Source organism: Thalassophryne amazonica, chromosome 19, assembly GCF_902500255.1.
Source record: "Thalassophryne amazonica chromosome 19, fThaAma1.1, whole genome shotgun sequence".
Classification (NCBI taxonomy): Eukaryota; Metazoa; Chordata; class Actinopteri; order Batrachoidiformes; family Batrachoididae; genus Thalassophryne; species Thalassophryne amazonica.
Window position 1 is genome coordinate 12,449,327 of NC_047121.1, and position 25,751 is coordinate 12,475,077.

Sequence of the window (25,751 nt, forward strand, 5' to 3'; positions counted from 1 at the left end):
GGGAATGTTGTTCCACGCCAACAAACACACAATCATTGACAGAGCCTTAGCCTGGTTCGATGGCTGGGAAATCCCAAACGATTGGGGTCTGAGGGCCTGCTGCAGCCTTCATCTGTCTTCACAGCCGTTGGGTGACAATCCATCATGTCCTCTGCCTGATCCGCCATTGAGGGCCACTTGTTTCACCAGAGCCCTGTTAGCAGTCTCATGTTCACGTTTCCTGTTGGACCTTCATGGCTCCCGTTGCGTCCACAGGGCACACAAGGTCTCCACCATATTTCACCCCAACAGACAATCCCATACTTATCTGTTACCCAGGTGCGGATGCAGATTTCTCAGAATGCCAAAGATGTTGAACCACATGCTACTTTTGCTGGGTCAGGCCCAAAACGTCTCATTCACCCCTCGTATTTTGGATGTCCCAGTCTTTACAGTGACTCTCCATGTTAGTTTGTTGCTTTGCAGGTAATGTCAGGCAGCTATCCAGCTCATGATTTCATAAAATTGTTTTACTTGGCTGTTGTGACAACCAGAGGAGTAAAACCTTGGCTTCAGTGAGTAAACGTCCGAGCATGTATTTCCTCTGCCTGTGCACCAAAAGCAGGTGAATCTGCTGATTAGCTCATCAACCCGCCTGAGGAGTTGAACTAATTCCATTCAGCTGGTTTATTAGAACAATTATGTGGTCAGACTTGTACTTTTTGAATCCAGGGTTTTCAAACATTATAGTTGTAGCAGGTCCCACAACACCATTCTCCAGTCTACCAGCCCGCCCATTCAGTGCGACTGCTCAGATAACGCCAGTCCCCAGTGTGTCCACATCACTAGGACCCCACATGTTGCACTGCATAGTCTAGTGTGCTGTTTTGTTGTTGTTTGCTTTGTGTTTTTCATACTTCCACGATGTTCCAATTTAATTACTCCACCATATAATAATTTGTTAGGTAGATTTGTACTGATTCTTTCTGACCTCATCCAAAACGTGGTGTTTTGAAATCACAGATCTCCTCTTTAGTCCCTCTACCAAGGGAGAGAAGTATCTGATCATGTGATATATTATTTCCTGTGGTCAGCAGTGACTTACAGTCATACTTCCTCTGCTGCATACACAGCCATTCATGTAGGTTTACACTGAAATTAAACCGTTTAGTTACAGTAGTGTTCAGAATAATAGTAGTGCTATGTGACTAAAAAGATTAATCCAGGTTTTGAGTATATTTCTTATTGTTACATGGGAAACAAGGTACCAGTAGATTCTCACAAATCCAACAAGACCAAGCATTCATGATATGCACACTCTTAAGGCTATGAAATTGGGCTATTAGTAAAAAAAAAAGTAGAAAAGGGGGTGTTCACAATAATACACTCAACAAAACTATAAACGCAACACTTTTGGTTTTGCTCCCATTTTGTATGTGATGAACTCAAAGATCTAAAACTTTTTCCACATACACAATATCACCATTTCCCTCAAATATTGTTCACAAACCAGTCTAAATCTGTGATAGTGAGCACTTCTCCTTTGCTGAGATAATCCATCCCACCTCACAGGTGTGCCATATCAAGATGCTGATTAGACACCATGATTAGTGCACAGGTGTGCCTTAGACTGTCCACAATAAAAGGCTACTCTGAAAGGTGCAGTTTTGTTTTATTGGGGGGGGATACCAGTCAGTATCTGGTGTGACCACCATTTGCCTCATACAGTGCAACACGTCCTTCGCATAGAGTTGATCAGGTTGTCAATTGTGGCCTGTGGAATGTTGGTCCACTCCTCTTCAATGGCTGTGCGAAGTTGCTGGATATTGGCAGGAACTGGTACATGCTGTCGTATACGCCGGTCCAGAGCATCCCAAACATGCTCAATGGGTGACATGTCCGGTGAGTATGCCGGCCGTGCAAGAACTGGGACATTTTCAGCTTCCAAGAATTGTGTACAGATCCTTGCAACATGGGGCCGTGCATTATCCTGCTGCAACATGAGGTGATGTTCTTGGATGTATGGCACAACAATGGGCCTCAGGATCTCGTCACGGTATCTCTATGCATTCAAAATGCCATCAATAAAATGCACCTGTGTTCTTCGTCCATAACAGACGCCTGCCCATACCATAACCCCACCGCCACCATGGGCCACTCGATCCACAACATTGACATCAGAAAACCGCTCACCCACACGATGCCACACACGCTGTCTGCCATCTGCCCTGAACAGTGTGAACCAGGATTCATCCGTGAAGAGAACACCTCTCCAACGTGCCAAACGCCAGCGAATGTGAGCATTTGCCCACTCAAGTCCGTTACGATGACTAACTGGAGTCAGGTCGAGACCCCGATGAGGACGACGAGCATGCAGATGAGCTTTCCTGAGACGGTTTCTGACAGTTTGTGCAGAAATTCTTTGGTTATGCAAACCGATTGTTTTAGCAGCTGTCCGAGTGGATGGTCTCAGACGATCTTGGAGGTGAACATGCTGGATGTGGAGGTCCTGGGCTGGTGTGGTTACACGTGGTCTGCGGTTGTGAGGCTGGTTGGATGTACTGCCAAATTCTCTGAAACGCCTGTGGAGACGGCTTATGGTAGAGAAATGAACATTCAATACACGAGCAACAGCTCTGGTTGACATTCCTGCTGTCAGCATGCCAATTGCACGCTCCCTCAAATCTTGCGACATCTGTGGCATTGTGCTGTGTGATAAAACTGCACCTTTCAGAGTGGCCTTTTATTGTGGGCAGTCTAAGGCATACCTGTGCACTAATCATGGTGTCTAATCAGCATCTTGATATGGCACACCTGTGAGGTGGGATGGATTATCTCAGCAAAGGAGAAGTGCTCACTATCACAGATTTAGACTGGTTTGTGAACAATATTTGAGGGAAATGGTGATATTGTGTATGTGGAAAAGGTTTTAGATCTTTGAGTTCATCTCATACAAAATGGGAGCAAAACCAAAAGTGTTGCGTTTATATTTTTGTTGAGTGTATATATATACACATACACACACTGTATACTCAACTCATCACAAAGAGTGGCTGTAGATATTGATTCAGGAGTGGAGTAACCGTCAGCCACCCACTGTACATGGATGACATCCATATGGTTGTATGCCAAGAGTGAGTGAGACATTGGCTTACTGATCCAGCTCACTAGGATGTACAGTGATGATATCGGGATGTCATTCAGATTGGATAAGTGTGGCTGAATGGTGGCAAAGAGAGGGAAGGTCATCTGGACTGAGGGGGTGGAGTCGCCAGAAGGCAGGATACCGGACATACAGGACAGCTACAAGTACCTGGGACTCCCACAAGCCAATAGGAACCATGATCAAGATGCAAGAAGGTCAGAACACAGCCATATACCTCCAGAAGGTAAGACAGGTGCTGAGAAGCCAGCTCAGTGGTAGGAATAAGCTCCAAGCCATCAATACATACACCCTACCAGTCATCAGATATCCAGCTGGGATAATAAGTTGGCCACAGGAGGACATAGATGCCACTGATGTCAAGATATGAAAACTCCTCACAATACATGGAGGTTTCCATCCAAAGTCCAAGCACCCTGAGGCTCTGTGAGCAACGGAAGGAGGGAGGGTGAGTATTTGTGAGTGTCAGAGCCACAATCCAGGATGAAACCAATACATCAGAAAGGAGGCTCCCTGAGAACAGCTGCTACAAGAATGCCTCAGACAGCCAAAGACAGACGATGATAAGGAACTGGAGGAGGAGATATGTAAGACAAAGCCCCTCCTTGGGATGTACAATCGACAGATAGAGGAAGTGCCTGACATCAAGAAGACCTACCAGTGGCTAGAAAAGGACAGCACAGAGGCTCTGATCCACAACCTAAGAGCCAAATCCTGTGTGGGTGTGAATGTGTTTGTTGGTCTATACACAGTAAAATCACCAGTGTTCAATTAACACTGACAGTGTATATATGGTCCTACTCTGGTCAGAGTAGGACCCACCTACGGACAATTTAAAGTTTCCAATCCACCTAACCTGCGTGTCTTTGGATGTGGGAGGAAGCTGCAGCACCCAGAGGGAACCCACACAGACATGGGGAGAACACGCAAACTTTGAATACATCCACGAAAAATTTGGGTCCGTTTGTCATATACCTATCCTTCGCTGACTTCGCCACATAAAAGGATTTTGCTCTTAGGTTGTGGAATTTTGGAATGTCCGGCTGCTGTAAACAACTGATTTTTTCCAACTGTTTCCCATCCAGCATGAAGGTATACCGCCTCAGGGTGTGTGTGGTTTGATGATGTCAGTGCATATCCTCTATATCTGTCTCACTAATTTCACACTTCATATTAATTGTTTCCCTCTAAATACACATCAAAAGTTTAGGTGGGGTTGCATACATTGCAAATAGCCACGGATGAAAACCGCACGTGAAACCTTTTTTGATTGTTTTGTTGGCGGAGGTTATATTTTCACCCCTGTTTGTTTGTCTGTCTGTAACCCACAAGTTTTCATAAGTAATTAAGACATTTTTTACAGATAATTCATAATAGGCAAAAAACGATTTAATTGTCATGGGCAAAGTCAGAAAAAATCTTGGAAAATTGGAAAAATTCCTATCCCTTAACATTAAACAAATTTTCAAAAATTGATAAATCTGTCAAAAAAGATCAAACATCTTTCATATTTCAGAGCGTTATGTCGATGTTATCCTTTATGGACAAAGTTTGATCCGGACCTGATCCAGATTACAGATTTTGTGAGCATTTAAATTTAACATTGAAAACCCCATTTAATGTATATTTTACATTATATCTTAATAAAACATGCCCCAATCACTCATATTTGAAAGTGAGGTGCAGACAGTGCACTCACTATCACCTGACAAAATTTTATCTGGATATGATCTGGATTGTGGATTTTGTGGACATTTAAATTTAACATTGAAAAGTCCATTTGGTGCAGCACGGTGGATTAGTGGTTAGCACTGTTGCCTCACAGCGAGAAGGTTGTGGGTTCAATTCCCGTGGCCTTTCTGTGTGGAGTTTTCATGTTCTCCCCGTGTTTGCGTGGGTTTCCTCTGGGTGCTCCGGTTTCCTCCCACATCCAAAGACATGCAGGTTAGGTGGACTGGAGTCTTTGAAATTGTCTGTAGGTGTGTGTGTGGGTGTGTCTGGGTTTGTTTGTCTGTTTGTGGCCCTGCGACAGACTGGCGTCCTGTCTTGGGTGTACCCCGCCTCATGCTCTATGACTGCTGGTATAGGCTCCAGCCCCCTGCGACCCTTAATTGGACTAAGCGGTAGAAGATGGATGGATGGAAGTCCATTTGGTGTATATTTTGTGTTATAACTCAATTAAAAAGTGCCTCACTCACTTTCATTTTTCTGTTATGGATTTACCTACACCACCAAAATTGTATGGCGGTTCCAATTTTATGCCTAGTTGTCTAGCTTTCACCAAGTGCCAAAAAGCAGTGACAAATTGTGCATAGCAGAGATAACCAATGTTCTGTGAAAATTATATGAAAAACAATTCAGAACCCGAAAAAGTTGAAAAAAAAAATTTGACAACACAACAACAAAAAAACTTTGATTTAAGTGCATGAACTAAATACATACTCATTTGATCCCATGTAATTTAGCTTATGAAAAGCCACTTCTGACTGGACTTTGATGTTGAAGATGTTTTCCAAGGTAAAAATTTGTGGAATTGGAAACTAGTGTTGGCGGAGGATGGCACTCTATAGAGCTTGTATATAAGCGCGGTGCTCTAGTTTGTTTTGTTTTGCCACCTCATGCCCTGTGGCTGCTGGGATAGGCTCCACCCCTTCCTGTGCCAGTGACCCTTGATTGGAGTCAACGGGTATAGAAAATGAAGAAATGAATGTTGCTGTTTTTTTGTTGTTGTTGTTTGTTTGTTTGTTTTTTTGTTTTGTTTTTTTGACAATTTTGACATCAGATTTCTTGTTGGTTTCGCCGAGTGTTGAACATTTGGACAAGTATCAGGACAGAGGTTAATGTTTTGTGCAGTTTGTTTTTCTTGCTGTGGTGTTGGTCAGGTCTACTTTTACATTTTTGTCAGACCGTTTCTGTCGGTTTGTTCTGGCTTTGCTGCTGTGCTATCAGATTCCTGTTAGCTCTTCAGTGTGTGTTGGTGTTTCCTGCTGAGATTCCTCGGGTCACATTGCAGCACTCTGCTGGTGAACCATCACTGGACTCGGTTTTTGTTGGACACTGTGCAGCTTTGCAATCTCGAGGTTTTTAATGGCACACTCAGAAGAAAGAACGAGTGTGCCAGGCGTATGTGTGCTTCCTCTTCAGGAGGGAGGATGAAGTGTGCCTCCTTGAAAGGTCACTTGTCCTCCTGGAAGTAATCACTTTGATAAACACTGGCTGACTAGCTGAGTCTTATTTTTTACCATTTTTTTAAACAGTGCTTAACTTGTTTTGTCTTGTCTCCATGTGGTAACAGTTCCTGCAGTGAGTCGTGAGGGTGACACGTTTGTCAGCTCCTCCATAGAGCAGGCCATCCGTAATGTGGACAGTGCCATCGAGTCCACCAGAAGACATCTCTTTGATGGGTAAGTTGTGAGATATACAAGCGTACAAATCACACTCAGGCCCATTCATTTGAAAAGAAGGCCGCTGTTAATCAAGTTCCTTAAGGCCGAGTCACATTCTGGCAGATAGAACAAAAGGATTAGTCCATCCATCCATTTTTATACCTGCTTACTCCAGTTAAAGGTCACAGGGTTGGGGGCTGGAACCTATCCCAGCAGTCATAGGACTTGAGGTGGGGTTCACCCTGGACAGGATGCCAGTCTGTCACAGGGCCACATATAGACAAACAAACACATTCACACCCGCACACACACCTACAGACAATTTAAAGTTTCCAATCCACCTAACCTGTATGTCTTTGCCTGTGGGAGGAAGCCTGAGCATCCGGAGGGAACCCACACAGACCCTGGGAGAACACGCAAACTCCAAACAGAAAGACCACAGGTGGGAATCCTGTGAGGCAACACAGATAAAAAGGATTAGTTATGTATTTAATTATTTTGTCCTTTGGCAAATACGTCCTTCTCCTGTGCAGTTGGGGCACTAATGGATCATCACACATCACATTTCCACAGAGTTCTGCACTGAGCAGAAGTATTTTTTCCAGATTTACAGAGTGTATGCTGCGTTTGCATATGCTGAGTTTGGCACTCAGAAAGAGTGTTTCCTCACTAGAACATCTCTGCTGCATCTCCTAGCTGAGATAGCCTGAGAGAGAGAGAGAGAGAGAGCGCTTGATTATTTCTTCCAGACATAGAGCTGCACTTCCTGTGTCGATCCTTTCTCCGCTCAATGACTTTTGACCATTCAGAGTGGCAGAATGAACCGTCAGCAGCCTCAGAAAAAAATAAATGACATGCAGGGGACAAAACGGCAAAAAAGTCCAACCAGCAGCAAAATTCTCCACCTGATATCCGCTCGAATTTTTGAACACACACAAAACTTTGCACATTTTGCGGATTGGAAAATTACTTTTGTCAGAAAAAAAGGAACAAGTTATAAAATCATTTGTTTCCTTGATCCTTCACAGTGTGACTGGGGCTTTATGGAATGATTCATAGGTTCATCAACCTTTTTTGGAGAATTGGAAAACTATACATTTTTAGAAAGCTTATGAAATGAGGAATCCAAAAAAAACAAAACAAAAACAATGTTTTAATTTTTTCCAAGGTTGCAATGGTCACCATTTTGGATTTCCCAATTGGCCACCTTCAGGAACTAATTTTTCAATTTCTTGACCTCTGGTTATTTGTGGGTGAACTACGTGGTATGGAGTTAACAAAGAACAGCGCCATTCTTGCTTTCAGAGTTCATAACCTTTATTACAAAGTTCAGGGATTGAAAAAAATGTTTGTATTTGTTTTGTTTCTTTTTTTAAATAATAGACCGTTACAAATATCTGGAACGAGAGTTACGAATGTAACTATGGTTCTATGAATTCCGGATGACCGCCAGAGGGCACCTGGATAACTACATGTGTGCAGCACAGAGGTCGAGAATATATACCAACAAAGTCACGCCATTGGATGTGACCTGGGTGACGTTACTGGTTGTCTTTATATACCAGACGAACCCAGCGATTGTTTCTTTTCAGAATGAATTCGCAAGACTCTGAGTGACAAGCAACTCTGGCGGTCACCAAGAATTCATAGAACTGTAGTTACATTCGTAACTCTCGTTCTAGTTCATTCCTCCTGACCGCCAGAGGGCAGTGCTTTAGCACCTGGATTACTTCATACCAACAAGGTCACCCTCACCTAATATCAGCAGTGGGGAGTGGAGGCAGACAACACCACCAATGTCACCGCAGGAGGAGTGGTCACATCCAGTCTGTAATAGGCGAAGGTACAGGATGAAGCCCACATAGCAGCAGCACAAATATCACTCAAAGGAACACCTCTCAGTGCAGCCCATGAGGTGGACATCCCTTTGGAGGAATGGCACGTAATTTTAGGAGGCTTAAGACCCCTGGTCTTGTATACTTGTAAAATGGCATCCACGACCCAATGTGAAAGTCGCTGCTTTGATACAGCACAGCCTTTTTTGTGATCACCGTAACCAACATACAGGGCATCTGTTGTCCGAATCCCAGCAGTCGCACCAATGTACTGCTTCAGCATTCGAACAGGACACAGGGAACCTGAGACAGATAATCCTGGATCAGAATGCGGGGCATACACAGCCAAGGAAATTGGCTGGTTAACATGAAAGGCGGAAATACTCTTAGGTAAAAAGGATGGATTAGGCCACAGCGTAACCCCAGATCCGTCAGAATTCCATCGCAAACAGTTCTCAGTGACCGATAGGGCATGGAGCTGCAAGTAGAAAGGCTGTTTTCACTGACACCCACTTAAGATCAGCACTTTCAACTGGTTCGAAAAGAGATAAGCTTAAACCCTCCAGGACTAGTGGAAGGTCCCATGAAGGTACGCGTGCAAGCCTTGGAGGCTGTAAACGTAGAGCACCTTTCAAAAAAAAACAACACACTAAGGAATGTGAACCCACTGACCGGCCGTCAACGTAGATGTGCCGGGCAGAGATTGCAGCAACATAAATCCTTAAAGTAGTGACAGAAAGTCCTTTCTCCAACAGTTCTTGTAAATATTTGAGTAGAATAGGCACAGGGAAATGCTCTGGGTCTAACTTTCGGTTCTCACACCACTGGACAAACTGCTTTCATCTGTTGTCATACAAAGCCCTGGTAGAAGCAGTACGTGAGTTAAGGATAGTCTGAACAAAAGACTGGTCACAAGAACCTAACAAGGAGTCCGGCCTTTCAACGGCCTCACATGCAATTGAAGGCGCTCTGAGTGAGGGTGCCAAATCCTCCCCTGTGCCTGTGACATCAAAGCCTAGGTTGTTGATCCAAATCTGTAGGGGATGCAAGAACAGAAGTCCCAAAGGTACCACTAGCGACACTGCAGTCAGTTTGCCCATCAACTGGAGCAGCAAACCAAAAGACAGTGTCACAGCCTGTTGAACGTGTGAGACGAGATGAATTACATCGCCCACTCTCTGCAGGGATGGCGATGCAGTCATAGTTAGGGAGTTGATGGCAGTGCCGATGAAGGTTGTTTGTTGACTGGGAACAAGAGAACTCTTTGCACATTCACTGTGAGTCCTAACTGAGATACATGGTTCAGTAGAAGCGCTGTGTCGTTGTGCACCTGCTCTTGAGTCGGAGCGCAGACAAGCCAATCGTCTAGGTAGGGTAGGATTCTTAATCCGAGAGCTCGCAGTGGGGCTAGTGCTGCAGCCATACATCTGGTAAATGTATGAGGGGTGAGGGAGAGGCCGAAAGGAAGCACCCTGAACTGGTATGCCTGTCCCTTTAAAAGCAAAGCGGAGAAACTAACCGTGACGAGGCGCCACTGGCATATGGAAATAGGCGTCCTTTAAGCCGACACTTGTGAACCAGTCTCCTGGTGAAAAGTTGTAGCATGTCTGACAGGCTGAGGCTTGGAAGTCTGGTGTAGGTCAACAAACTGTTGCTGAGATTTACTAGCCTCAACAGCACGCTCCAAAGTTTGTTGGGCTGCAGGTCCAATACTTGGCCTGGAAGAACTGACAGTGAACGGAGTGTACCTCTGCAGGATTCGGACAGATGGGACTGCGCAAGCCACTCCTGACATCTAGTGATGGTAAGGGATGACATCAGTCTGCCAAGCTCCCTGGACATATAAGCAAAGGTTTGGAGTGAGGCATCACTAAGACTTTGAGGAGCATCATCCAGAGGTTGATGATGCTTTGAGAGGACAAGGGCTAAATGGGACAGTGAATTGCCTAGGCGACCAATGCGAGCAGCAATGTCATAGCTTTTGGTGAGGAGGTCATCAGTGACCCTACACTGAGGTCGTGGGCAGCGGGCATCCGGCCGAGCAACATCAGTCGGAGCCACAACCAGGTTCGCAATAATGCTGTCGATGGCAGGCATACGGTTCAGACCATACTGAGCCGAATCACACATACAGCTAAGGGCTCTGCAGTCCTGCGATAGATGGGTCAATGATTTGGGGTCTGCCCAACATCAGTGGAGCTCCTCGATATATGGTTGCGAAACTGGAACATTGAACTCAAGTCTCTGAGTGACTTTGAAAAAGGCACTTGAAGCGGTGGGTTCCGCAGGGGGATTGTCGACCCCAAGCCTGGATAAAGCCAACTGAACAGCTTACTTGACAAAGGATAGTCCAGGTCTGGTTTGCGGCAAGGACTCAGCCTCAGAGGTGTGAGAGCCCACTAATGAATGGCTTGGAGAGAGACCCCTCTCATCCTGATCCTCCACACAGTTTGTATCACTTGTCATGTACAAGGAATCAGTTGCAGCAACAGACATGGCATCTTCTTCCTGCTGAGTAACTACATCGGTCTGATCAGCCTCATTAGGGACAACAGGAACTGTTACAGGGTCCCTAGGCTGTAGATTCAGAAGCAATGACTTAATCTAAGCAAACTCAAGGACTTAAACTGAGCAAACTCAGAAGTCAACGTTTCAAACTTTTCAGCCAAAGCATGGTCATGAGTAACCTTCTTAGCAGAAGGGGTCCCTGCATGTGGGCGTTTATGATGCTTTGGTGCCTTTCTGGGACTGGAGGCCAAAGTCCCACTAGGCATCCCACTTTCCAATGCCGCGAGTCTAGCAGACTTCTCTGCAGTGACATACTGGCACAGTTAAGGCAGGCATCACCAGTCAGGGCTTCCCTCAGGTGTCCGATCCCAAGACATGAGGGGCAAAGCATATGTCCGTCATCTGGGCTCAAGGGAGCCAAACAGGTACTACAGCCATGCAGGCCCTGACAACATTGTGAACTGTGTGCAGATGGCTAACACAAGCCCTTACGGTTACATATAGAAAGACAAAGAGTGACTCACACTCTGTGTAAATAGTAACACAAGGCACGGAGCGTGAATCGCTCGCAGACACAGCCATAACACAAGGCACGGAGCGTGAATCGCTCACAGACAAAGCCGTAACACGAGGCACGGCGTGTGAATCCCTCACAGTCACAGCCGTAACACGAGGCACGGAGCATGAATCGCTCACAGACACAGCCGTAACACGAGGCACGGAGCGTGAATCACTCACAAACACAGCCGTAACACGAGGAACGGAGCATGGATCGCTCACAGACACAGCCGTAACACGAGGCACGGAGCGTGAATTGCTCACAGCGTAAAAGCTAATACGAGGCACGGAGCGGGAAGCACTCACAGCGTAAAAGCTAATACGAGGCACGGCGCGTGAAACACTCACAGCGTAAAAGCTAATACAAGGCACAGAGCGTGAAACACTCACAGCGTAAAAGCTAATACAAGGCACGGAGCGTGAAACACTCACAGCCACAGTCCTAACACGAGGCACGGAGCTTGAAGCACCCCCAGCTTAAAAGCTAATACAAGGCACAGAGCAGGAAGCACTCACAGCGTAAAAGCTAATACAAGGCACAGAGCATGAAACGCTCACAGCGTAAAAGCTAATACAAGGCACGGAGCGTGAAACACTCACAGCCACAGTCCTAACACGAGGCATGGAGCTTGAAGCACTCCCAGCGTAAAAGCTAATACAAGGCACGGAGCGGGAAGCACTCACAGCATAAATGCTAATACAAGGCACGGAGCTTGAAGCACTCACAGTGTAAAAGCTAATACAAGGCACGGCGTGTGAAACACTCACAGCCACAGTCCTAACACGAGGCACGGAGCTTGAAGCACTCCCAGAGTAAAAGCTAACACAAGGCACAGAGCTTGAAGCACTCACAGCATAAAAGCTAATACAAGGCACGGAGCATGAAACACTCACAGCGTAAAAGTTAATACAAGGCACGGAGCATGAAACACAGACACAGTCTTAACACGAGGCACAGAGCTTGAAACACTCACAGCATAAAAGCTAATACAAGGCATGGAGCGGGAAGCACTCACAGCGTAAAAGCTAATACAAGGCACGGAGCGTGAAACACTCACAGCCACAGTCTTAACACGAGGCACGGAGCTTGAAGCACTCCCAGCGTAAAAGCTAATACAAGGCATGGAGCAGGAAGCACTCAGCGTAAAAGCTAATACAAGGCACGAAGCGTGAAACACTCACAGCCAAAGTCTTAACACGAGGCACGGAGCTTGAAGCACTCAGCCCAAGTGCTAAGTCACTTACAGCGACGACAACAGTAGCTGCCAGCGGAGCTGTTGAACTTAGTAAAATGGCGGCAGTGCAGACGAAGTACTTCAAGGAGTGGAAAACGTAGTTAACGCGAAGGCGCGTACCCGGCGAGGAAGGTGTACTCACGACAAAACGGTGAAGCCGCGTCTCACAGCCTCTGGAGGACGTGTGCAGTGCACGTAGCTCCAACCGAAAGTGGGTTGCGAGGCTACAAGTGAGAGCAGCAATCGCAGCTAAATGTGTTAACCTTTTCAGAATGCGAGATTGTAGAAAAGAAACAATCGCTGGGTTCGTCTGGTATATAAAGACAACCAGTGACGTCACCCAGGTCACATCCAATGGCGTGACTTTGTTGGTATATATTCTCGACCTCTGTGCTGCGCACATGTAGTTATCCAGGTGCTAAAGCACCGCCCTCTGGCGGTCAGGAGGAATGAAATAGAACATTGTTTTTTGGATTCCTCATTTCATAAGCTTTCTAAAAATGTATACTTGTCCAAAAACTTTAACAAAATTACACAAGGAACATTACCTGATTTCTTAGTATTCCATATTATTGTATTAAAAACCTGCTGTTCAAAGGTTTTCTCTTAACGGTTGTCTCAGAGAAAATCATGTGGAGGTGGCTGAATGACCGACTCCGATTTTGATGAAATTTTCACCATATACCCTTCAAGTAGATTGATTAGGAATGGCGAAGTTAGTTCAGGCAAATTTACTTGAATTTTGGTCAGCTCAAAAGTTGATGTCAAAATAGTCTCAGATTGTGTTACATTAAAAATATAGTAAAAATGGCCAACTTTGACATATCCATTCTCAATTCTTGACGAGTAGATAGAAAAACTCAGTGTGATTCCTCATATGGGGTGCCAGTGGACCTTCAAAAACCACTGTTCATTCTGTGCATATTTCCTTATATTTCTGGAATTGACACTTTTGATCCTATAGGTGAGCATTTCAGGACCAAATCTGGGTGAGCGGGAAATTTGAAATTTCTCATAAACCAGTCATTTTCTGCTTATTTCAGCAAATAAGATGTCCCTTTCCTACCTTTTCCAGTACGCAGAATCGATTTATATGGTTATTTTGGTGATTAGAGGTCAAGGTCATTGATAAAGGTCAAGGTCATTCTGAAATTTTACAACTTTTACAATTTTTCACATATCTTTTGTCCTTAAAAGAACATTTTAGCACCTGAAATGATAAAATTAGTTTCTGACTACATCAATTGATAGAACACATTGTTAGCATAAAATTAATTCCTAACATCACATTTTAGGTATCTCACATTCCGGAGGTTATCAATCAAGCATTCTAAACACAGAAGTTGAAAAACGTGTTAATTTTTTTAATACCAATAAATTTTAATTTTTTTTATATACAATACATTTAATACAAAGAGTATTTTCTGCACTCATACATGATATGCAAAGATTACAAACTCAAAAAGGTAAAAGTAGAAGTTTACATTCATAGTCTCCTATTATATGTATATACTGTTGTGCAAGATAAATTTTTCTCTTAAAACTTAAAAAGCTAGTATAGATTGTGTGTCAGCTTGCCAAGGTAATGACATATATGTAGGAACCAAAGACTGCAAATTAACTAGAAATTGTATTTGTACTGATATATGTCCCTTTTTGTTTTTGATAGCTCCCCCTCTAGCTGCCACCTTATCGTGGTGGGGGAGTTTGCATACCCGGATGATCCTAGGAGCTATGTTGTCGGGAGCTTTGTGCTCCCTGTAGGGGTCTCCCAAGGGAAACAGGTCCTAGGTGACGGTCAGACTAAGGGCAGTTCAGAACCTCCATGACCGGTAAAAGATCAAGGACTGAGACATCACCCGGTATGGCGGAGCCAGGATCCCACCTGGAGCCAGGCCTGGGGTTGGGGCTCACTGCGCGAGCGCCTGGTGGTCGGGCCTTAGCCCATGGTGCCCGGCCGTCTCAGCCCGAAAGAGTGACGTGGGCCCGACCCTCCTGTGGGTTCACCACCTGCAGAGGGGGCCATGGGGGTCGGGTGCAGAGAGATTGGGTGGCGGTCGAGGGCGGGTGCCCGGCTGCCTGGTCCATGCTCACAGCCCCTGGCTGTTGGGACTGGGAATGTCACCTTGCTAGGGGGGAAGGAGCCGGAGCTTGTGCGGGAGTTGAGAAGATCCGACTAGAGATAGTCGGCTTCACCTCCACGCACAGCTTGGGCTCGTGGTACCCAAACTCCTGAGAGGGTCTGGATGCTTCATTTTTCTGGCGTCGCCCACGGGGAGAGGCGGAGAGCTGGGGTCGCATTGCTTATTGCTCCCCAGCTCAGTCGCCAAGTGTTTGAGTTTCACTCCGGTGAACGAGAGGTCGCGTCCCTACGCCTTCGGTCGGGGACAGGTCTCTCACCGTTGTCTCGGCCTACGGGCCGAGCAGCAGTGCAGAGTACCCGACCTTCCTGGAGTCCCTGGGAGGGGTGCTAGATAGCGCTCTGACTGGGGACTCCATTGTTCTCCTGGGGGATTTCAACGCCCACGTGGGCAGCGACAGTGAGACCTGGAGGGGGTGATCGGGAAGCACGGCCTGCCCGATCTGAACCCGAGTGGTGTGCAGATGTTGGACTGGGACCGGAGGGTGTGTTCCAACTATAGGGGGATCACACTCCTCAGCCTCCTCGGTAAGGTCTATTCCAGAGTACTGGAGAGGAGAATTCGACCGATGGTCGAACCTCGGATTCAGGAGGAGCAGTGTGGTTTTCGTCCTGTTCGCGGCACACTGGACCAGCTCTACACACTCCATCGGGTGCTCGAGGGTTCATGGGAGTTTGCCCAACCAGTCCACATGTGTTTTGTGGATCTGGAGAAGGCGTTCGACTGTGTCCCTCGGGGCACCCTGTGGGGAGTGCTCCGGGAGTACGGGGTCTGGGGTCCTTTGCTAAGGGCTATCCGGTCCCTGTACGACCGCAGCAGGAGCTTGGTTTGCATTGCCGGTAGTAAGTCAAACCTGTTTCCAGTGCCGTTGGCCGCGCCAGGGCTGCCCTTTGTCACCGGTTCTGTTCATTATTTTTATGGACAGAATTTCTAGGCGCAGCCAGGGTGTAGAGGGGGTCTGGTTTGGGAACCACAGAATCTCGTCTCTGCTGTTTGCGGACGATGTGGTTCTGTTGGCTTCGTCAAATCAGGACCTTCAGCGTGCACTGGGGCGGTTTGCAGCCGAGTGTGAAGTGTCTGGGATGAAAATCAGTACCTCCAAATCCGAGGCCATGGTTCTCGACCGGAAAAAGGTGCTTTGCCCTCTTCAGGTCGGTGGAGTGTCCTTGCCTCAAGTGGAGGAGTTTAAGTATCTCGGGGTCTTGTTCATGAGTGAGGGACGGATGGAGCGTGAGATCGATAGACGGATCGGTGCAGCGTCTGCAGTGATGCGGTCGCTGTATCGGACCGTCGTGGTGAAGAGAGAGCTGAGTAGGGGGACAAAGCTCTCGATTTGCCGATCGATCTACGTTCCGATCCTCACCTATGGTCATGAGATTTGGCTCATGACCGAAAGAACGAGATCACGAGTACAAGCGGCCGAGATGAGTTGAGATAGATGATTACTGGAGTGCAGTTTGAAGCAGAAACGAGGTGTTTCGGCGCTGAAATGAAACAGCACTGCTGCTAGCTAAACAACGAGCGGCGCGCTGCTGCTAGCTAAACAGCAACAAACTTTTTTTCTCCCATCAAGTTCTTATTCTCTTCTTTTCATCCGATTCTGTGCCATTTTACACAATCTGGATTACAATACAGGACTAGAGCACCTGGAGGATTACATTGACGAATATTTCAACAAACTCTGCATCATGGGACGTACTCAAAAGGCTAAAAAACCACGCACGGTAGAATCCGCTTCATCATTATCTGATCTTCACCTCAGTGTTCTCCTGCTAAACCATGGACAGCCCAGAAATGACGAACCTTTTACTATCTATAAAGGAGTGATTATCTTCTCTGGACTCGAGTCGCGCTGATTGAACTCCTGCATAAAGAGTTCAAGAACTTCGCCGCAGTTTAGAATACAGTCAACATCAAATCGAATCTCTCACTAAGGAAAATGCATCACTACAAAACACCGTCACCTCGCTCACAAACCAACTCTCCACTGTTTAACCAGCTCGCCACTCTCACGACCGAAAATAAAACTATGAATGAAACTGTCCTGGATCTACAAGCACGCAGTATGAGGGACAACTTGATTTTCGGGCATTCAGGACCCACACATCGACGACCCCGAAAAACTGGTAAAAGACTTCATGATTAAAAACTCAAACTCCCACTAGATACTGTCAACAACATCACTTTCCACCGTGTGCACCGTTTAGGACGCAAGCTCCCCAACTCCACCCGACCCCGGCCCATTATCGTGAAGTTTGAACATTTCAAACAAAAGAATTAGTCCAAAGGCAAGGCAGACAGCTGAAAGGGACCCATTACGGACTTAATGACCAATACCCGCAAGAGATCATTCGCAGACGCAAGCAGTTATTTCCCATACGCAAGGACATGATGAAGCAAGGTAAAAAAGCAGTCATCACAGTTGACAAATTGTACATTGATGGACAACTGTTTAGAGACAAAAACATTACACCCTGGCTTTACTAACAATACATTACCACCTGTGTTTTCTTTCGTACTCTTTCTACCCAGAAGCTAAATCTATTTGCACCGCGCTTATCACACTGTATACCATGCACGTATCTCATTGCTCGCTTATGTCGTTTCGCTTGTTTGTTATGTTATTTTTGTTGTTGTATGTCTGTGGATGTCTCCATTTTTTTTCTCCCTTTTCTCCCCTTCTCAACATTTATTGCGCTCCAAACCACACGTGCACATACATCACAGTCTCACTCTTACACACACGCTTGCATTCACACACACATAGCATTCCAGATTACCATAAAAATAACAAATTATGCACTTAAATTTGTAACATGGAACATTCGGGGGGTTGGCTCTGGCAAAGAAAATTAAAGTTCTAAATTATTTATACAGCATTCATGCAGACATCTGTCTCTTACAAGAAACACACCTCACCCATTCAAATCAACATAGTTTAAAAAACTCACAATTTACCAATTCCTTTTCTTCTCCATATAATTCAAAACAAAGAGGAGTATGTATCCTACTAAATAAAAAATTCATTTTAGTCTTAACACAACAATTACAGATCCAGAAGGGCGTTTTATTATCATCAACATTTCCATTAACAATAACCCAATCACAATTGTCAACATTTATGGTCCGAATTCCGATGATCCTTCCTTCTTTCATAATTTTTTCATCTATTTCTAATTATTCTCACTGCCCAGTAATTGTAGGAGGTGACTTCAATACAGTCATTAACCCATCAATAGACAGATCAAAAACCTCAAATAAACCTTGGCATTCTACTAACCATACAGCAGTTCATGAGTGATTTTGGTCTTGGTGATGGTTGGAGGCTTCAACACCCAAATGCCCGTGAATATACATTTTTTTCATCAGTTCACCAATCTTACTCTGTATTGATTTATTTTAACAAGCAACTCAATCATACCCAATATTTCCGAATCTCAAATATATCCAATCACCATCAGTGACCACTCCCCTGTAACATTCACTTGGAACTTGCCTGCTTTTCAGAAATGCTCTAGCAGATGGCGTTTTAACACATCTCTTTTACAGGACTCAGAGTTCGACAGTTACTTTAAGAGAGAGTGGACATCCTTCCTTGAAATAAATGACTCCCCAAAGTCTTCACCAACAATACTCTGGGAAACTTGGAAAGCCGTTCTGCGAGGTAAAATAATATCATTCTCTGCCTATAAAAAGAAAGTAGAAAAGGAAAAACAAACACAGCTAGAAATGAAAATTAAAGAATTGGAGAAAATTAATGCAACAAAACCAACTGAAATTATACACCGAGAACTCAGAAAAAATAAACTTTTGCTAAATGAAATAATTAACAAACAAAATCTATTCCTTATTCATAGACTGAGACAAGAATCATTCCACCATAGCAATAAATCCGGCAAATACCTAGCAAACCAAATAAAAAGAAATAAAGAAAAAACAACAATAAATTCCATCATGAGCTCGGCAGGGGAGCCAACCAGTGCTCCACAAGAAATAATAAAATATTCCAAGACTATTACACAAATTTGTACTCCTCTGATTTGAACCCAAGTCAAGAAGACATAAATCAATTTCTCAACAACATTCATTTACCAAAGCTTAACATAGAACAAACAAATGCATTAGAATTATCAGTTTCAGAAAAAGAACTTTACTCCGCTCTTAACTTAATGCCCAGCAATAAAGCACCAGGACCTGATGGCTTCCCTGCTGAGTTCTACAAACACTTTTGGTCAATCTTATCTCCATTATTTATGAGAACAATAGACGAAATAAAACAAAATCTCAAATTCCCAACACACATGAACACAGCTCTTATATCACTTCTCCCCAAACCCAATAAAGACCCCACCCTGGCATCAAATTATCGCCCAATTTCACTCAATGTAGATCTCAAAATCATCAGTAAAGCTCTAGCCCTCAGAATTGAAAAAGTCATACCATATATTATTCACCCTGACCAAACAGGCTTTATCAAAGGAAGACAATCATCCAGCAATACCCGCAGATTTTACAACCTAATGCATTACTCATCAGTACAACAAAAAGACACACTCATAGTTAGCCTAGATGCTGAAAAGGCATTTGACAGGGTTAACTGGAATTTTTTACTCACTACGCTGCAAAGGTTTGGCTTTGGGGACTCATTTATGAATTGGATCAAGATTTTCTACACATCACCATCAGCCACAGTCACTACTAATGGACTAACATCACAACGTTTCACATTGCACAGGGGGACTAGGCAGGGATGTCCACTCTCTCCATCATTATTTAACATCTTTATTGAGCCCCTGGCAGCAGCAATCCATCAGAACCCACTCATCAAAGGTATTGAAACAACCCAAAGTCATAAAATATCTATATGCAGATGATATTTTACTTTTCATTCAAAATCCACAAATCTCTCTACAAGAAGTAATTACAACAATTCAGTCATTTTCCCAAATCTCTGATTATGCAATAAACTGGAATAAATCATCCATTCTCCCACTTAACAGTTATCGGGATGTGGTAATCCAGCAGTCACCCATTCCCTTATGCACAGATCACATCACTTATCTAGGAGTGAAGATATCCTCCAGGCTGTCAGAGCTGAGCGCTCTCAACTTTACACCATTACTGACAACAATAGAAGATGACTTACTCCGCTGGCATAACTTACCACTTACCATAATTGGCAGAATAGCAGTTGTAAAAATGATATATTACCTAAATTAAACTATTTATTTTCAATGATTCCAATCCATCCCAAACCCACCTGGTTCAAAAAATTAGATTCAATCATTTCCCATTTCTATTGGAAAAACAAACCACCAAGAATAAAACTACTCTGCAAAAAAATAAATTTCAAGGAGGTCTAGAAGCACCAAACTTTCAATTATACTCCCTGGCAAACCAGCTACAATACATATATAAATGGACACACCCTACCCAATCTGATATCATCTGGCTAGACTTGGAACAAACTCTGTGCAAAGACATAAACATATCAGACATTCCTTTTATTACAAAGTCCATTAAACACCATCATGTTTCAACGCGGTCACAATAGCCTCCACCCTGACAGCCTGGTGGAAATTCCACCAAATCACTAATTCCACTCTTGCCCCATCTAATTCACTCCACTGTGGAATAACCCGGACTTTGTAAATAATAAAAAATCACTTAACTTTAACACGTGGCTGAAAAGGGTATCACTCACATTAACCATATCTTCAATTCCAATGAACTTTTACAATTTCCACTCCTGATCCAGAGGTTTGGCATCGGGACAATCAGTTCCTGAAATACCTGCAATTAAAATCAATTCTGTGATTCTCTTCAGGAGGGAGGATGAAGTGTGCCTCCTTGAAAGGTCACTTGTCCTCCTGGAAGTAATCACTTTGATAAACACTGGCTGACTAGCTGAGTCTTATTTTTTACCATTTTTTTAAACAGTGCTTAACTTGTTTTGTCTTGTCTCCATGTGGTAACAGTTCCTGCAGTGAGTCGTGAGGGTGACACGTTTGTCAGCTCCTCCATAGAGCAGGCCATCCGTAATGTGGACAGTGCCATCGAGTCCACCAGAAGACATCTCTTTGATGGGTAAGTTGTGAGATATACAAGCGTACAAATCACACTCAGGCCCATTCATTTGAAAAGAAGGCCGCTGTTAATCAAGTTCCTTAAGGCCGAGTCACATTCTGGCAGATAGAACAAAAGGATTAGTCCATCCATCCATTTTTATACCTGCTTACTCCAGTTAAAGGTCACAGGGTTGGGGGCTGGAACCTATCCCAGCAGTCATAGGACTTGAGGTGGGGTTCACCCTGGACAGGATGCCAGTCTGTCACAGGGCCACATATAGACAAACAAACACATTCACACCCGCACACACCTACAGACAATTTAAAGTTTCCAATCCACCTAACCTGTATGTCTTTGCCTGTGGGAGGAAGCCTGAGCATCCGGAGGGAACCCACACAGACCCTGGGAGAACACGCAAACTCCAAACGAAAGACCACAGGTGGGAATCCTGTGAGGCAACAACACAGATAAAAGGATTAGTTATGTATTTAATTATTTTGTCCTTTGGCAAATACGTCCTTCTCCTGTGCAGTTGGGGCACTAATGGATCATCACACATCACATTTCCACAGAGTTCTGCACTGAGCAGAAGTATTTTTTCCAGATTTACAGAGTGTATGCTGCGTTTGCATATGCTGAGTTTGGCACTCAGAAAGAGTGTTTCCTCACTAGAACATCTCTGCTGCATCTCCTAGCTGAGATAGCCTGAGAGAGAGAGAGAGAGAGCGCTTGATTATTTCTTCCAGACATAGAGCTGCACTTCCTGTGTCGATCCTTTCTCCGCTCAATGACTTTTGACCATTCAGAGTGGCAGAATGAACCGTCAGCAGCCTCAGAAAAAAATAAATGACATGCAGGGGACAAAACGGCAAAAAAGTCCAACCAGCAGCAAAATTCTCCACCTGATATCCGCTCGAATTTTTGAACACACACAAAACTTTGCACATTTTGCGGATTGGAAAATTACTTTTGTCAGAAAAAAAGGAACAAGTTATAAAATCATTTGTTTCCTTGATCCTTCACAGTGTGACTGGGGCTTTATGGAATGATTCATAGGTTCATCAACCTTTTTTGGAGAATTGGAAAACTATACATTTTTAGAAAGCTTATGAAATGAGGAATCCAAAAAAACAAAACAAAAACAATGTTTTAATTTTTTCCAAGGTTGCAATGGTCACCATTTTGGATTTCCCAATTGGCCACCTTCAGGAACTAATTTTTCAATTTCTTGACCTCTGGTTATTTGTGGGTGAACTACGTGGTATGGAGTTAACAAAGAACAGCGCCATTCTTGCTTTCAGAGTTCATAACCTTTATTACAAAGTTCAGGGATTGAAAAAATGTTTGTATTTGTTTTGTTTCTTTTTTTAAAATAGACCGTTACAAATATCTGGAACGAGAGTTACGAATGTAACTATGGTTCTATGAATTCCGGATGACCGCCAGAGGGCACCTGGATAACTACATGTGCAGCACAGAGGTCGAGAATATACCAACAAAGTCACGCCATTGGATGTGACCTGGGTGACGTTACTGGTTGTCTTTATATACCAGACGAACCCAGCGATTGTTTCTTTTCAGAATGAATTCGCAAGACTCTGAGTGACAAGCAACTCTGGCGGTCACCAAGAATTCATAGAACTGTAGTTACATTCGTAACTCTCGTTCTAGTTCATTCCTCCTGACCGCCAGAGGGCAGTGCTTTAGCACCTGGATTACTTCATACCAACAAGGTCACCCTCACCTAATATCAGCAGTGGGGAGTGGAGGCAGACAACACCACCAATGTCCCGCAGGAGAGTGGTCACATCCAGTCTGTAATAGGCGAAGGTACAGGATGAAGCCCACATAGCAGCAGCACAAATATCACTCAAAGGAACACCTCTCAGTGCAGCCCATGAGGTGGACATCCCTTTGGAGGAATGGCACGTAATTTTAGGAGGCTTAAGACCCCTGGTCTTGTATACTTGTAAAATGGCATCCACGACCCCAATGTGAAAGTCGCTGCTTTGATACAGCCACAGCCCTTTTTTGTGATCACCGTAACCAACATACAGGGCATCTGTTGTCCGAATCCCAGCAGTCGCACCAATGTACTGCTTCAACATTCGAACAGGACACAGGGAACCTGAGACAGATAATCCTGGATCAGAATGCGGGGCATACACAGCAAGGAAATTGGCTGGTTAACATGAAAGGCGGAAATACTCTTAGGTAAAAAGGATGGATTAGGCCACAGCGTAACCCCAGATCCGTCAGAATTCCATCGCAAACAGTTCTCAGTGAACCGATAGGGCATGGAGCTGCAAGTAGAAAGGCTGTTTTCACTGACACCCACTCTAAGATCAGCACTTTCAACTGGTTCGAAAAAGAGATAAGCTTAAACCCTCCAGGACTAGTGGAAGGTCCCATGAAGGTACGCGTGCAAGCCTTGGAGGCTGTAAACGTAGAGCACCTTTCAAAAAAAACCAACACACTAAGGAATGTGAACCCACTGACCGGCCGTCAACGTAGATGTGCCGGGCAGAGATTGCAGCAAACATAAATCCTTAAAGTAGTGACAGAAAGTCCTTTCTCCAACAGTTCTTGTAAATATTTGAGTAGAATAGGCACAGGGAAATGCTCTGGGTCTAACTTTCGGTTCTCACACCACTGGACAAACTGCTTTCATCTGTTGTCATACAAAGCCCTGGTAGAAGCAGTACGTGAGTTAAGGATAGTCTGAACAAAAGACTGGTCACAAGAACCTAACAAGGAGTCCGGCCTTTCAACGGCCTCACATGCAATTGAAGGCGCTCTGAGTGAGGGTGCCAAATCCTCCCCTGTGCCTGTGACATCAAAGCCTAGGTTGTTGATCCAAATCTGTAGGGGATGCAAGAACAGAAGTCCCAAAGGTACCACTAGCGACACTGCAGTCAGTTTGCCCATCAACTGGAGCAGCAAACCAAAAGACAGTGTCACAGCCTGTTGAACGTGTGAGACGAGATGAATTACATCGCCCACTCTCTGCAGGGATGGCGATGCAGTCATAGTTAGGGAGTTGATGGCAGTGCCGATGAAGGTTGTTTGTTGACTGGGAACAAGAGAACTCTTTGCACAATTCACTGTGAGTCCTAACTGAGATACATGGTTCAGTAGAAGCGCTGTGTCGTTGTGCACCTGCTCTTGAGTCGGAGCGCAGACAAGCCAATCGTCTAGGTAGGGTAGGATTCTTAATCCGAGAGCTCGCAGTGGGGCTAGTGCTGCAGCCATACATCTGGTAAATGTATGAGGGGTGAGGGAGAGGCCGAAAGGAAGCACCCTGAACTGGTATGCCTGTCCCTTTAAAAGCAAAGCGGAGAAAACTAACCGTGACGAGGCGCCACTGGCATATGGAAATAGGCGTCCTTTAAGCCGACACTGTGAACCAGTCTCCTGGTGAAAAGTTGTAGCATGTCTGACAGGCTGAGGCTTGGAAGTCTGGTGTAGGTCAACAAACTGTTGCTTGAGATTTACTAGCCTCAACAGCACGCTCCAAAGTTTGTTGGGCTGCAGGTCCAATACTTGGCCTGGAAGAACTGACAGTGAACGGAGTGTACCTCTGCAGGATTCGGACAGATGGGACTGCGCAAGCCACTCCTGACATCTAGTGATGGTAAGGGATGACATCAGTCTGCCAAGCATCCCTGGACATATAAGCAAAGGTTTGGAGTGAGGCATCACTAAGACTTGAGGAGCATCATCCAGAGGTTGATGATGCTTTGAGAGGACAAGGGCTAAATGGGACAGTGAATTGCCTAGGCGACCAATGCGAGCAGCAATGTCATAGCTTTTGGTGAGGAGGTCATCAGTGACCCTACACTGAGGTCGTGGGCAGCGGGCATCCGGCCGAGCAACATCAGTCGGAGCCACAACCAGGTTCGCAATAATGCTGTCGATGGCAGGCATACGGTTCAGACCATACTGAGCCGAATCACACATACAGCTAAGGGCTCTGCAGTCCTGCGATAGATGGGTCAATGATTTGGGGTCTGCCCAACCTCAGTGGAGCTCCTCGATATATGGTTGCGAACTGGAACATTGAACTCAAGTCTCTGAGTGACTTTGAAAAGGCACTTGAAGCGGTGGGTTCCGCAGGGGGATTGTCGACCCCAAGCCTGGATAAGCCAACTGAACAGCTTACTTGACAAAGGATAGTCCAGGTCTGGTTTGCGGCAAGGACTCAGCCTCAGAGGTGGAGAGCCCACTAATGAATGGCTTGGAGAGAGACCCTCTCATCCTGATCCTCCACACAGTTTGTATCACTTGTCATGTACAAGGAATCAGTTGCAGCAACAGACATGGCATCTTCTTCCTGCTGAGTAACTACATCGGTCTGATCAGCCTCATTAGGGACAACAGGAACTGTTACAGGGTCCCTAGGCTGTAGATTCAGAAGCAATGACTTAATCTAAGCAAACTCAAGGACTTAAACTGAGCAAACTCAGAAGTCAACGTTTCAAACTTTCAGCCAAAGCATGGTCATGAGTAACCTTCTTAGCAGAAGGGGTCCCTGCATGTGGGCGTTTATGATGCTTTGGTGCCTTTCTGGGACTGGAGGCCAAAGTCCCACTAGGCATCCCACTTTCCAATGCTGCGAGTCTAGCAGACTTCTCTGCAGTGACATACTGGCACAGTTAAGGCAGGCATCACCAGTCAGGGCTTCCCTCAGGTGTCCGATCCCAAGACATGAGGGGCAAAGCATATGTCCGTCATCTGGGCTCAAGGGAGCCAAACAGGTACTACAGCCATGCAGGCCCTGACAACATTGTGAACTGTGTGCAGATGGCTAACACAAGCCCTTACGGTTACATATAGAAAGACAAAGAGTGACTCACACTCTGTGTAAATAGTAACAC

General features: G+C 45.0%; 1 protein-coding gene across 1 annotated transcript in view; it reads left to right on the forward strand.

The window, feature by feature from the left end:
• LOC117501062 (peroxidasin homolog) overlaps positions 1-25,751 on the forward strand; it is a 187,364-nt gene that overhangs the window by 91,686 nt on the left and 69,927 nt on the right. Inside the window, exon 14 of the mRNA XM_034159863.1 lies at positions 6,438-6,546. Coding sequence (XP_034015754.1) covers positions 6,438-6,546 — 109 coding nt within the window. The remainder of the gene's footprint in view (positions 1-6,437; positions 6,547-25,751) is intronic.